General features: G+C 56.2%; 1 protein-coding gene across 1 annotated transcript; it reads left to right on the forward strand.

Moving 5' to 3' along the window:
• Positions 1 to 4,345: 4,345 nt before the first annotated feature.
• Lgals3bp (galectin 3 binding protein) lies at positions 4,346 to 13,718 on the forward strand. Its single transcript, XM_004860839.3, has 6 exons — positions 4,346 to 4,494; positions 6,117 to 6,190; positions 7,436 to 7,627; positions 8,076 to 8,207; positions 9,517 to 9,769; positions 12,223 to 13,718. Exons 2-6 carry the CDS (start codon positions 6,121 to 6,123, stop codon positions 13,328 to 13,330), a joined length of 1,755 nt encoding a protein of 584 aa, XP_004860896.2. The 5' UTR covers positions 4,346 to 4,494; positions 6,117 to 6,120; the 3' UTR covers positions 13,331 to 13,718.
• Positions 13,719 to 14,644: the final 926 nt, after the last annotated feature.

Below are 14,644 nucleotides of genomic sequence, written 5' to 3' on the forward strand. Positions count from 1 at the left end.
TCTGCCATGCTGCCCTGCCTTGGAACCAGCCAACTATGGACTGAAAGCTCCACAAACTGTGAGCTAAAACAAACCTTTTCTCCTTTAACTTATAGACTCTGGGTATTTTGTCCCAGCAATGAGAAAAGTAACTAACACAGACCTAGAATAGTAAAAGTAATCCTGGGCAACAAGAGCAAGGCAGGAGGCATCACACTCCTGGACTTCAAGTTATGCTACAAAGTGACAATGATAAAATAGCGTTGTACTGGAGGGAAAGACTCAGGTGTGTAGATCAAGGAAACAAGATAGATGGTGCAAAAATAATTTCAGGCATATTCAACTACCTGATCATTGAGAAGGAGGCAAAACCTTACACTGGTGGAAAGATAGCCTCTTGAATTAGCAAATAGTGGTGGGAAAACTGGATATCCACAGAAGATTGAACCTAGACCCATATCTCTCACCAGGTACAGTGGTGCCTCAGTTTGTGAATTTGATTCTTTCCACAACTCTGGTGGCAAACCAAGTTGGACAAGAACCAAATCAAATTCAGTGGTTAGGTTCAATGTTGACCTTATAGGGAAATTTGATTCAGTTCTTGTCCAGATCAGTTTTCAACCAGAATCACGGTGTGAATTGAACCAAGATACCACTGAAATAAACTAAAATAAAAATGGATCGAAGATCTAAATATTAAAACAGAAACACTTAACCTGCTAGAAGACAAAATAGGTAAAACTCTTGAAGACAGGTGTAGGCAAGGACTTTCTGAACAGAACCCCAGAACAAGAAATAATATCAAGAATCAACAAATTAAAAAGCTTCTGGGCCAGGGATGTAGCTCAGTGGCACAGTGCCTGCCTGGCCTGAGTTTGATTCCCGGTGAGAGAGAGAGAGAGAGAGAGAGAGAGAGAGAGAGCGAGTGAGCGAGAGAGAAGGAAAGAAAGAAAGAAAGAAAGAAAGAAAGAAAGAAAGAAAGAGAAAGCAAGAAAGCAAGCAAGCCTGCTGCACAAGTGCAAGGACCCACGTTCAATCCCTGGTACCAAAAAAAAAAAGAAAGAAAGAAAGCTGCACAGCAAAGGAAACAACCAACGATTGAAGAGACAACTTACAGAGTGGAAAAAAATTTTACCAGCTATTTATTGGACAGATGACTCATATCTAGAATATATAAAGAAAAACCCAGGTGTGGTGATGCACACCTGTAATCCCAGCACTCGGGAGGCTGAGGCAGAAGGATCGCCATGAATTTGAGGACAGCTTCAGCTACATAATGAGTTCAAGGTTAGCCTGAACTGCATAGCGAGACCTTGCCTCAAAAAAAATGTGCAACTAAAATGAACAGACACACACACACAAAATAAAATAAAATGAACAGACACTTCTCAGAAGAAGTACAAATGGGCAATAAAATACATGAAAAATTCTTCAGTCTTGCTGGCCATTAAAGAAATGCAGTTGCAACAACACTGAGTTTTCATCTTACCCCAGAAAGAATGGCTATCATCAAGAAATCAAGGGCCAGGGGTTTAGCTCAGTGGTCCCAAGCCTGCCTCCCAAGTGTGAGGTCCTGAGTTCAATCCCTGGTACAAAAAAAAGAAAGAAATCAAATAATAAATGCTGGTGAGGCTGCAGGTAAAAAGGAATGAATGGATAAAGGAAATGTGGTATTTACACACAGTGAAGTACTGTTCTGCCATAAAGAAGGATAAACTTGAGTTGTGTAGGAAAATGGATGCACCTTGAGACCATAATGTGAAGTAAATCAGACACACAAGCTTAAATATAGCATGGTTTCTTTTATATGAGAAACCCAAAATATAAGTAAAGAGCAAAATAAAAGACAGATCATAGGAAGAAAAAAAAAAAAAGAAAGTTTCCTAGAGGAGTTCTTGGCTTATTAAGCAAAACATTGTGATTTTATTTCTGCTTTTTTTTTTTTTTTTTTTTTTGGATACTGGGGAGCGAGCTCAGGACCTTGTGCTTGAAAGGCAGGCAGCAGAACCACTGGGCCTATTTCCCCGACCCTATTTCTGCATTTTGTGATGTTTGTAATATTTGACAGCTTTTTAAAGCATATAAGCTTCACAAATCACAGTTCTCCCTCTGTTCAGGATAATATCACTCTGTATGTTGTCAATAAACCTTTGGACATGGGGGGAAGAAAGAGAACTGCACCTTCAGGACAGAGTGGCCTCAGGTTACAATGTCCTTTTTCCTCCAGGAAACTCCAAACAAAGTACATTAAACCAGTAAATAGGGCCCATTCTTGTCCCCTGTAAAGTGAGCCTGGGTTTTCCCTTCCACAGACTTCTATTTTCAAGAAAGTAAAACAGGGCAACACCTCGCTAAACTTGAAACCCATAGAAATGGCCTGCATTCTGATGGGTACCAAATGGGTACTGCAACAGGCAGTAGGAACACGCAGCCTGGATCACCAGTCTTGAGGACACCCCCACGGCCACATAAACACCCACCCACAGAGCATACGCTTGTCTCAAGGGCCTCCACTCTGTTCCGAGTGTAGACTTCTTTAACTCTGCCTGCCTCTCACTGACGCATCCTGGGGCTCTGTGACGTAAGTCAGCGAATCTATACTCTCCCCATGGGTGGTGTGAGTTGGAGCCCTGACGCTTGCTTGGAGGATTTCCTCTGACTATCCAGTGACAGGAGTCACACAATCCCATGGGTTTTGCCTCTCAGCTCCCTCTGTGGTGCTCTGGCTGGGCCTGGTGTCTGCTGTCTCTGCTAGCCTGGCAGAGGAAACAGTGCCATTGTTCCAGCTGCAGACACAAGTGGCCCCTGCTGGTCACCCCTTGCAAACTGCCCCTCTGCTGGAGCCCCCTGAGATGGCCTTTATCTGGGCACCATCAATTTCCTTCTGGGACCTGGGCCCGTGTACGTCCAAAAGACACAGAGCAGAGGGATCACACGAGCCACGTTCCAGAGACTAACTGAGCAACAGGACCCCAGGAGGAGCCAGGGCGCTTGAGTCCAGATGAAGAGCTGCAGAAGTGCAATTCCTGGACCCACAGGCTGTGGCTGGGGCCTGCTCGTTCATGTGTGTGTTCCTGTCCTTCCTGTCGTTCGCTTCTCCAAAGGCGACTGGGGACTGTGAGAGGTGAGGCCGTCAGTGTCTGTGTCCGCCAGCCCTGAGGCCCTTAATCTGATCAGAGCACAAAACTCCCCGGATGCCCTGTCACTTCTCCGCTGCTGCTCCCTGGACTGCCACTGTTTCTCCAGAGATGATGAGATGACCATGTGACCATGGGATACCCCATTCTTGGGTAAAATAGTTATGGGGTGTCTGACCTCCACTGGCCCTCTCAGGCTCTGAGCTTTCAGTGAACCAGTGCTGGCCTCAGGTTGAAGCCATCTGAAGGCTTTTAAAATGCTGGTGTCTCCCCCAGCCCCGAGTGTGACCATCTGGGCGTTGGTGTTTATTTCGGGTAATTCTACTGCCCCGCCAGGTTGGGAAGCCTGGTTGGAGACCCCGAGCACCTTCCATGTACCCATCATCTGGGACCACAGGCTGCAGGTGACAGACACAACAGAAGACATCAACTCCATGCTGCCCAGGCCAGCTGCACCCGGGGCTCATCCTGCAGCCTCCCTCCAGGCCTTGGCCCTTGGGCATGCCCAGCCCAGGACAGTTCTCCCTCAGCTCTGAGCTGTGCCCACTGGGTTCACAGCACCTCCCTGAAACCACTGTGTGGCCAGGGAGCCTGCAAGGCTGGGGCCACACCGGGGACCTAGGGCCTCTGACGCCCACAGCCTGGAGTCAGAGACAGTGCTCCTGGGGAGAAATCGAGGCCCTAGCTCTGTGTAAGGGGGGGGGGGGGAGCTGGGCAGAGCCACGACATCCCCGCCCCACTGCAGGGGGACATTAGGACAACAACAGTTGTTGAATGTGGGTGGCATAGTCGGGGTGACAAGCACAGGCTGGGGCAGACACAGCGTGGGGGTCCAGCCTGCTCACTTGCAGCTCTCTGCCTGGGCAGAGTCTTCTGGAGCTCCGGCCTCTTAGCCCCTAGCCAGGGTCAGTGCCATGCAGCCTCATGGGCCATGGCTCAGTCAGAGATCAGCAGGACAAGAGCTCTGACCCAAGAGCTCAGGCCCAGGCCCAGGAACGGGGTGGGGTGCTTATCCATGTCATCAGCCACACTCCCAAGATGTAGGCACGGGCCCGGGACCTCTGCCCATCTGCCCCCGGCCCTGCCTCCCCTCTGTCCCCACACCATCAGTCCAGGCTGGAGGTGTATCTGCTCCAGCTGCTGCCACTGCATACCCAGCTGAGTGGAGCATTAGGGTCAGCAGCCAACCCCAGAGAAAGCCTTGGTCATGTGGTTTCTGGGAAGTGAAACTAGACTTTTCAAGGCATTTCCGGGGATCTGTCTGAACACATCACACAGGGAAGGTTTTCTGGGCCCTCTGCAGAGGGTCTCTCCACACAGAGCTCCTGCAGCGGCCGGAGGGAGGCTCCAGGACGCCTTCAGTAGCTGCCTTGGGCAGGTAAGCTCCCGGCTCTTGCTCTTGGTTGGACACACCTCTCTTCACAGCACGATCAAGGGGCACCCCACTTCCCTCTTTGCACCCAGGCTGGGAGGTGGGGAGCCTGTGCTCTTGAGCCCAGGAACCATCTTTGTTGTTTCCAGACTTGCAGGGCCTCTGCGTATAGTGGGGCAGGTTGTTGACTACACAAAGACACCAGCCAAAAGGGCAAGCAGTTTAAAATCCAGCCATCTCTTAGGTCTGTATACCCAGGCCAGGTTCTGCACCCACCTGAAAGAAGAGTCCCTTCTCTAAACTTGCACAAAGGCCCAGCACAGGGAGTTTTGTCCCAGCTTCCCACACAAGGGCAGAAATGGACGGTCACTGCCACCAAGAGGGCAGCAAGGTCCACACAGCAAGTGCCCGTTCGGCTACTGGTCACTGTGACTCCACCAGGGGGAGAGGGTGACGGACCATGCTGGTTTTCCAGGGACCAGGGCTTTGCCAGGGCGTAGCACTCCCGGCACAGGCAGAGACCGGAGTGTGACTGGAGCTGGCTGGTGTCTCTGGGCTTCAGCTCGCTCAGCCAAGCGCTTATTTCTCCAGGGCCACAGCAAGACCTAGGTGAGCTGTCCTGCAGGGCCCATGCAAGTGGGAGACCCCTGGGGGTCTTGTTAATGCAGATTCCAAGCAGAGGGGCTGGGGCAGCCTCCCTCGTGCACTTCCTACTACCCCTGAGGGTGCTGCTGCCCCACCTCTGGGCAGCAAGGGGCGGGAGCCAGCCTCAGGGTCACCAGGCCTGGGCCTGTAGCCAGAGTCACAGAAGTGCTGCCCAGTGCCCAGTCCCCTGCTTGCTTCCAGAGCCGGAGACACAACACCTCCCCACTGGCTCTCCCCTGGCTCCTTCCTGGCTCCCTCTGGCTCCCTGACACCCCCTCCTCACTGGCTCCTCTCCCACTCCCTTCGGGTCCCCCACCATGCTTCTCCCTGGCTCCTCCACTGGCTGTCCCTACACAGGACCCAAGAAGGGGTAGGGAGGTGGTCGTTCACTGCAGAGGGAGACAGAAAGTAAGCATCCAGAGTTATACAGAGGAGAGGACCTCAGGCCAAAAGCCAAGACCTGAGTCCTCTCCCTGCCCAGGTGGCCCTGTGGCCTTTATGTCCTGGGTCACAGCCATGGCCACCTCCCCACCCAGCTGCACAGAGACCTGAGCTTCCACCGGGACCCCTTCTGTCCACCTTCCCCCACCACAGGCCACTGAAGCCGAAGTCTCCCTGTGGTCTGTTGCTCTGCTTTCCATGGCCTCCTCCTGCTGGGCCCCATGCTCTGCATTGCCCCTCCATCCCACTCTCCAAACCCCTGGCTCATCTCAGCTGCAGACCTCTGGGGTCTGGCACACCCTCGGGGTCTGTGGCCTGAAGATAAGGCCCAGACCTCAGTCAGGCTCACACCCTCCTCATACCCACTCCAACCCCAGACAGCCTTGCCTTTGTCCCTGGAGGCACCGCGGCACACCTGCTGCATCTGGCCAGAGCTCGGTCACCCTTCAGGGACCAGCACTCGGACAAACAAATTGGAGCAGCTCAGTCCTGGAGCCCATGCATTCCTGGATCTCATGCCATCCTCCTTCCTTCTGCCACAGGGTCATGCTTGCAGCCAAGACCATGGCTGTCCTGTGGCTCCTCTGGCTGTGGCTGCTGGTCCCAGGGACTCAAGGTGAGTAGCACCTCTGGGAAATCCCCCAAGAAAAACCTGAGAGCCTGCTGTGCCCCACTGTGTGGGGTAACCCCTACTTGTAGGTCACAGAGGTGTCCTGCCTGGCACCTGAATCCAGGGACTCCTGTGTGGAGGTCCAGTCACCCCAAGTGAAGGTGGTTTGTAGATCTGAGGGAACCGGGGCTCCGGGGCTCAGGTGAGATGCAGGCGATGGGAAAGATACCAAGGAATCCCCCCTTCTACCCATGGGTCCAGGAGCCCAGCGGGGCACAGGACAAACCAGCCAGACACTGGGGTTACCATGAGGTCCCCAGCCCTAGGACATGGGTCAGACTTCCAAGAGTTTGGGCCTTTCCTCCGTGGCCTGTGGAAGCCCTGTCCTTGTCCTGCTGGCTTCTCAGGGAGGCCTGCCACACCCTCATGGTACATCTCCCTTCAGCACTGACAACCCCTAAATCCAGGCTCTCAGCTCCTGCCCGACCCAGCAGTCAGGGGCCAGGGGTCTTTGAGGACTAATTCCAGAAGAGCAAGGGTGAGCAGCAATCCCATTTCCCTCCATGCTTGAAGCACAAACAGGCCCTGGCTTAAAACTTTTTCACTTTACAAAGTGCAAAAACTGTCGAATTTAATAGAAACCGCACTTGGCGTTTGAATTTCAATCTTCCCGGGTGGGTGGTCTGTGGCCTCCACTTGTTCGCCTATGGTACTGCAAGGGCAGCAATTTGCAGCTCCAGTCAGCTGCGGCCTGGGGGACCCCACACACCCGACACTCTGTGCAAGCCAGGCTGTCCCTGAGCTGGGGTGGATTACACGCATCTCCCACATCTTCAGCTTTCAATTCTCGATGGCTTTATTGGGCCATACACCACCTGAAGGTGAGGGGCATCTGTACTCTGACTGTGTGTCCAGGGGTCCCTGGGCCTGCTGACCCCAGTGCCAGCACCCTGGAGCCACAGACCCTCACAGGTGGGGCGCTCTCGGGCCTCCTTCCCTCTGTTCTTCCTGGGGGGCCTCTGCCTTCACCCTGAGGTGCTGGGGCTGCTTTCCTGTGGAGCAAAGGCCTGGGACCTCGTGGACAAGGAATGACGACTCGGTCTCTGCGGGGTCCTACAGATCTTTCCCTCTTAGTGGACAGCCCTTCAGGGACAGAAAGGGGGTTTTGAAGCGGTGCACTTTGAACCCCAGCTGGTTTCCAGGTGTTGGGACGTTGCTGCTACCTGCCGGCTGACCTTGGCTTTCCCGCAGGTGCACAAGATGGGGACATGCGGCTGGTCAATGGGACCACAGCCAACGAGGGCCGCGTGGAGATCTTCTACGGAGGCCAGTGGGGGACAGTGTGTGACAACCTCTGGAACCTGGTCGATGCCACTGTCGTCTGCCGCGCCCTGGGCTTCCAGAATGCCACGGAGGCGCTGGGCGGAGCTGCCTTTGGGTCAGGTGGGGCTGCTACCCTTTCCCCAAGGCTGGGGCCACTGAGAAGTCCCCCAAGACCAGAGTTGGGCTTCACAGATGTGCAGCTTATGGCCCTGCTTTCTATCCACTGGCACCTGTTGGGATGGCCCATTTGAGCTTGGCCTGAGGGCCCTGGGGCTCAGTGGTGGTGGTGAGCTAGCCTCGTGGATTATGGGGGACTAATTTGGTGTCTCTGAAGCAGCCATTAAGCCTTGTAAGAATGAGGCTAAGTGTCTGGTACCGCAGTGCAGAGACGAATCTGAGCTGATGCCCGAGTGTTGCCCAGGGTCACAGGGAACGGGAAGCCACAGAGGTGGCAGCCAGCGTCCCCGTGGCCGGGGGGTGAATGGCCATTCCTCCAGTGCCCGGAGAGGAGCCGCTCTGTTGGCCTCTTCCCGCTGAGGCCCAGCCTCTGTCCTTCCTGTGCCCACAGGAACTGGCCCTGTCATGCTGGATGAGGTACAGTGCACGGGGACAGAGCCCTCACTGGCCAGCTGCAGGTCCCTGGGCTGGCTGAAGAGCAACTGCAGGCACGACAAGGACGCGGGCGTGGTCTGCGCCAATGGTGAGCAGGCGGGCGGCTCCTCCCTCGTCTCTGTCCCCCCACCACACGAGCACACATCGGTGCAGACAGAGGTTGGGTGACACCCTCACTTGCTCCACGCAGGGTAGGGTGGGGCAAGAGGTCCACAGAACCTGCCCCCCCCCCAGGAATCCAGAGCCCTCGTCTACCCCACTGCCACAGGACCTGCCCAAAGCAAGGGGCTGCATGCTGGGCGGGGCTCTGCTCCTGAGAAGGCCAAGAGCACTTCACCCTCACTCCGGCAGCCCGGCAGCCCTCCTGCAAGGCCGCTGTGGGGCGCTCGAGTGCTTCCAGATGACTGACAGTGCCGAAGACCTCCAGCCCTGCCCAATCCCGACCCCATCCTGTGCTCCCAGCAGCCCAAGGCGGAGCCCCACTGGAGTTCTCTAGTCATTCTTGCCTCCCTCACTTCCTCCTGGGCTGGCACACGGACAGTGGGGCGCTCTAGCCCACCTCCCTCGGCCCCCAGCTGGAGACCCTGAAGCCTGGGGGCGGGGGTGGAATTTCCCAAGGCTGGACAGCTGTATGCTGGCTGGGGAGCGGGGTTCAGGGTTAGGAGGGGCAGGGGGAACGTAGCTGGGTTAGCCCTAGGGGAGCTGGTATGGGCCAGGGAGGGGCTGGCGACATGAGTTGGGAGGGTCCTGGGGGTCAGTGGGGAGGAACGGGGCCGACCCACCAGGGTTAAATGTCAAGACCAATTCAGGCCCACCTGAACGAAGACCGGACCTGTGGTGTTTGGTTCCCACTAGGGTCTTCAGGGTGAGGAAAGAGGGGATACCCTGGGGCCTCGGGTAATGACTCCCCAGCCCTGACCCCCATGAGGCTGCTGGGGCTCCCCAGGCTCTAACGTGCGGTGTCATGGGCCCCTGACTCCTGGGCCTCCGCAGACAGTCTGCAGACGAGGGTTGGACTTAGAAGGGTGACCTTGCGATGACTGGTCGATTGAGCTTGGGGCCACCAAATCCCCACCTGGGGTGCTGCCTGTGCGGGGGGGTGGGGGGGGCAGGGCAAAGGGCCAAATGTGGGCCTGGGGAGGGCAGAGGGGCCGCTTGTTCCTGCTCAGTGTTCCCAGTTGGCAGCTGCACCTCCTTCCAGGGCCCAGAGCAGGTCAGGCCTGTCCCTTCCGTCACCTTCCCAAGCCTTTTGGAGCAGGTCGGCAGGCGCTGGCACAGCCCTTCCCAAGGAAGAGACTGAGTCCCGTCCCGGGGGGCAGAGTGGGGCTCGGGTCCCAGAGCGAGGGAGCAGCGGCAGCACTGGGCCCTCACACACACATTCCCACCGCCCCCTACAGAGACCAGGCCCGAGCACACTCTCGACCTCTCCGGGGAGCTCTCCACCGCCCTCGGCCTGATCTTCGACAGCCAGCGGGGCTGCGACCTGTCCATCCAGGTGGTGGGGCAGGGCCAGGAGGTGCTGGGCTTCTGCGCCCACACGGTGATCCTGACCGCCAACCCGGAAGCGCAGGCCCTATGGGAGGAGCCGGGCAGCAGCATGGTCATGCGCGTGGACAGCGAGTGCATGTTCGTCGCCAGGGACTTTCTGAGGTGAGTCACTCGGGTCCCTGAGCTGCCCATGTGTCCTCCCTCCCTCCCCCGGCACAACAGCGCTGTTGTGAAAACACAAACACACTCCTGGTGTACACATGTGCTCACAAACACGGAAACGTTCTCTCACACACCCGTGTGTGCCACACACTCAACTTGTGTACACACATGCACTCGCACCCACGCTCATCTGCACGAGAGGATCACACATTTGAGCCCAGCAACTTAAGAGAGACCCTGTCTCAAAGTAAAAATTAAAAAGGGCTGGGGGTGTAGCTCAGTGCAAAGGCCCTAAGTTCAATCCCCAGTACCAAACAAACAGACAAATAAGTCTTCCGGACTCTCAGTTTGGAGCACCTGTGGATCTTGAGGCAGCGGGAGGCTGAACTCGTTTGTGTGGTGTCTGGGGAGGCTCAGGAGGCACAGCAGGAAGGGAATGCTGCGGGTGCGTGTGTGCGCGTGTGTGCGTGTGTTGGGGTGTGTGCTAAGGGCAGGAGGGGCCTTCGTCTCTGGCTCTCCTCCCACCGAGGCTACAAGACTGGCAGCTGCCCAGCAGTGGGGCCCTGGCAGCAGACCTGGGACTTGGGCCACAGAGCACACCAAGCCCTCAGGAAGGCACAGACACTGATGCGACAGTTGGAGGATTCACACACACACACACACACACACACACACACACACACCCGACCTGTCTACCTCAGGGATCTTAAGCGTGCAACGTGAGAGTCTTCTAAGTAGCCAAAATAATGATCACAGTCATGCTCCCCCGTCTGTCCTCCCTGTCCTTGCTTCTGTGGAAGGAGAAGTGTGACAGTCCACACATGTGGCTCGTGTCACCACTGGGGGCTCTGCCATGTCACTGATGAGGAAGGTGAGACCCAAGGCTCCCCTGCTGGCTTGAGGGACAGGGTTACAATCTCACCCCAAAGAGGCCTCCTGGGGACTTGTATTTTGAAAGCAGCATTTAAAAAAAAAAAACAACAAAGACCTGCATTGGGCCAGGGATTTGGCTCAGTGGTTTTGTCACCTGGTGCACAAGCGCAGGGACCCGAGTTCGATCCCCAGGACCAAAAGGAAAAAAAAAAAGACCTGCGTTTATTAAAAATGATTCTCTCATTCTTAAGACAAGACCCAAAGTTGGTTTTTTTTGTTTTTTTTTAAGATCCAAAGTTTTATACAACTGAAAATGACATTTAAGAGAGAACAGTATTGGCAATTAAAAACAGATTTCAATGGTTTCTTTCCGGCCTAGCATAAAAACTCTGTAAGGCAGCCTGTGCACCTCCTGGTGGGTCCGGTTTCTGAAACACACTGGAGATGGGGCAGGGCCCATTCCGCCTGCCTGGGCCCCACTGGAGCAGACACCCTGGGTCCGAGCTCAGCACCACCCCCGCCCTGGCTGTGACGCAGTCTTTCCACCTGTCATTGTGTCTCTGTCTCTCTCTCCCGGCCCACTCCCCCACGGTGGGCAGAGATGCTGCCTTGTTCAGAGTGCCTCCACGCCAGCTGCCACACTGGGGGTCCCAGCCATTAGCTGGCTCCCCCGCCAGCTGCTCTGGGCCTTGAGGGCCCCCAGTCCCACTGGCTTAGGGCCTTTTTCCTCCCTCTCAGTGTTTTCTTCTCTGAGAAAGACGGACAGGGCTAGGAGACTCATTCTGATTCCTGTTCCCCTGCCCATGGGGACACTGATACCTCCTGCTCAAGGCTGGGCCCCGCTCCTCCCTGGCACAGTGTAGCTGCCTGTGGCCCAGGAGCACTGCTCTGGCTGGGATGTGCATTAAACCTGGTGACAAACACTTCTGCAGTACCTCTTCCTCTTGTCACCACCATCTTCGGACGGTCAGCAGCAGGGAGGTCGGTGCCCCAAACACACAGTCCAGCACCCTTCTCTGGGGGCAGCCCAGCTTCAGAGTGGGTGTAGTGGATGTCAGGGGTGGTCACAGTTTAGGAGGAGACAGTCACCCTTCTCTCTCCCCAAGCCCACCGTGACACCGACTGCAGGGGTGCTGAGCTCTCTCAGGGACACCTGCGTGCAAGGGGGACGGTGAGGGACACCTCTGGGCCTGGCCCTCCCAGTGAGCTGGGGTTGCAGGGACAGCAGGCGTGAAGGGTCGGGCTGCCCAAATCCCACACCACAGGACAGGTGCTGGGCAGAGAAGAACCCAGCGGGGCATGACCGGTCTGGCCAGGGTGTGACTGCGGGATGGCAGGGCCAGTGCCCAGGCCCCAGCTGACAAAGCAGGAGAGATGGGGGTGGTAGGGACCCCTGCGTCACTGGTGAAGGAGGGAGTGGCAGTGGGGGTTATCCCTGCCTCATGGCCGACACCCTCCAGTTGCTTTTAGCCAATGTGAGATTCAGGATTCAGAATGTGGTTCCCCGGAGAGGCAGCAGCCCCAGGGCACAGCTGCTGCCCATCCTGCAGGGCAGGCACTAGTTCCCCTCTCTCCCCCAGGTACTTCTACTCCCGGAGGATCGAAGTCTCCCTGCTGTCCATCAAGTGCTTGCACAAGCTGGCATCTGCCTATGGGGCTGAGCAGCTGCAGGACTACTGTGCGCGGCTCTTCTCCACCCTGCTCCCCCAGGACCCCTCTTTCCGAACGACCCTGGACCTCTACGCCTATGCACAGGATACGGGTGACACCCTGCTGGAGGAGCGGTGTGTGCAGTTCCTGGCCTGGAACTTCGGGGCCTTGACACAGGCTGAGGCCTGGCCAAGTGTCCCCGCAGCCCTGCTCCAGGCCCTCCTCCTCAGGAGCAAGGTGGTCGTGCCCAGCGAGCTGGCCCTGCTGCAGGCTGTGGACAGCTGGATCAGGGAGCAGGGTGCCTCCCAGAGGGAGGCCGAGGTCCTGCTGGAGCAGGTGCGCTTCCCCATGATGCTGCCCGAGGAGCTCTTCCAGCTGCAGTTCAACCTGTCCCTGTACCTCGACCACAAGGCCCTGCTCCAGAGAAAGATCCTGCAGGCCCTGGAGTTCCACACGGTGCCCCTGTGGCTTCTGGCCCAGTACCAGGGCCTGAACCTCACCGAGGATGCCTACAAGCCCCGGATTTACACCTCGGCCACCTGGAGCGCCTTGGTGACAGCCAGTTCTGATTCCCAGAACTGGAGGTATCAGACCCGAGGTTATCAATACTATTATGAGGAAAGATTCTCTTCTGGCTACATGAACAGCCCATACAAGTCCTTCCAGACCCCACAGCACCCTAGCTTCCTCTTCAAGAAGAGGCTGGTCTCCTGGACTCTCTCCTACCTCCCCACCGTAGAGAGCTGCTGGAACCTTGGATTCTCCTGCTTCTCGGACGAGCTCCCAGCCTTAGGCCTCACCAGGTCTGGTTCCTCGGATCCCAGCATCGGCTACGAAAACACAGCCCTGATGCTCTGCGGACGGAGCATTGTGGTGGACGTCATGGGCTTCCAGGGCTCGAAGACCTCCATCCCCAGCGCCCTGGGCACCAACAGCTCTAGGAGCACTTCCACCTTTCCCTGTGCCTCAGGTTCCTTCAGCAGCTTCCGCGTGGCCATCCGCCCCTTCTACCTGACCAACACGACCAGCCTGGGCTAGGTGATGCCACCCAGATGCTAGGCCGTGGTGCTGGGGAAGTGGGGCACGGGCCAGGCACCCACACCAAGGCTCCCCTCCTTTGCCCCTTCCTCTCTGGAGCTACCTCCAACTTCCGGCCACCAGATGTCTCCCTGCTTCCACTGGCCTCTATGACCTTAAAAAAATTACCAGAAGGCCTTGACTAGCACTCACCACGGAACCTGAGATTTTCAGTACTCCAATGGGTGCTAAGGTCCCACAGGTGCTGAGGTCACAGTACTCTCTCTCACTGCCTGGCTGGCTTCCAGGTGGGGAGACAACTAGGTCACTGTAGGATTCCTAGGGCCCCTTGCAGATGCTCCATCCACTGCTTTCACGCCTCTGAGACCATTAAAACCACACTTCCATACTTCTGTCTGTTCATTCACGCAGGGAGGATTGCTGGGTTTGTACCATCCTGGACGTCAGGTGTGCTGGGCTCTGGGAGACATAGGAAGAGGCAGAAACTTGTCGTCATGAAGCAGTGGCCAGTTGGGGAGACAGGTAGCAGCAAGTGAACATCCCAGCCTGGTGCCACTGCAAAGGGCTAGGGTACAAAGGGGACCACAGGGTGGGAGGTGCATACACAGGGTGCAGGCAGGCACAGGCAGACCCACCTCAGACTGGTGAGATCTCTGGAAAAAAATGACTATGAAGCCAGCTATGGTGGTGCACACCTGATCCCAGCATTTGGGAGCCTGTGGCAGGAAGATCCCAAATTCAAGGCCCACCCGGGCAACTTGGCAAGACCCTGTCTCAAAATAAAAAATAAAGGGGCCAGGGATTTAGGTCAGTGGCAGAGCGCCTGCCTGGAGAGTGAGTGCAAGGTCCTGAGTTCAATCCCCGATATTCCCCCCCGCAAAAAAAAGAAATACAAAAGGGCTGAGGGGGCTGGGGATGTAGCTCAGTGGCATAGCACCTGCCTGGCAAGTCTGAGGCCCTGAGTTCAATTCCCAAAGAAGGGGTGGGGTGGGGATAAACCTGAGTGCTAGAGACCTGGGTTCAATCCTCAGTAACACACACACACACACACACACACACACACACACGCGCGCGCGCACACAACTGTAGACTAGGACTCAGAGACTGAGAACCAGGCCTGTGGAAGGTGGAAGCGTGCATTCCTGGGAAGGGGAGCAGTAGTGAGGAGTCTGTTCTAGAAGTCCTCAAAGGTACATGGAGAAAAGGACGAAGACTCACATCTTGGTGTTTGTAAGAATAGAAAATGCAAACAACCCTAATAGCCACCATCAGGGTACCTGACCGCAAATAAAAGGCCCATGATGGGGTGAGTCA

Source organism: Heterocephalus glaber, unplaced genomic scaffold (assembly GCF_053883595.1).
Source record: "Heterocephalus glaber isolate CG9 unplaced genomic scaffold, H.glaber_assembly_v1.0 deba00000937, whole genome shotgun sequence".
NCBI lineage: Eukaryota > Metazoa > Chordata > Mammalia > Rodentia > Bathyergidae > Heterocephalus > Heterocephalus glaber.

Excerpts from the sequence above, each read along its gene's own strand:
- Lgals3bp (XM_004860839.3), top strand. The coding sequence starts at position 6,121 with ATGCTTGCAGCCAAGACCATGGCTGTCCTGTGGCTCCTCTGGCTGTGG. Across the intron at positions 7,628-8,075 it reads CGGAGCTGCCTTTGGGTCAG|GAACTGGCCCTGTCATGCTG; the intron begins GTGGGGCTGCTA and ends CTGTGCCCACAG. Across the intron at positions 9,770-12,222 it reads GTCGCCAGGGACTTTCTGAG|GTACTTCTACTCCCGGAGGA; the intron begins GTGAGTCACTCG and ends TCTCTCCCCCAG.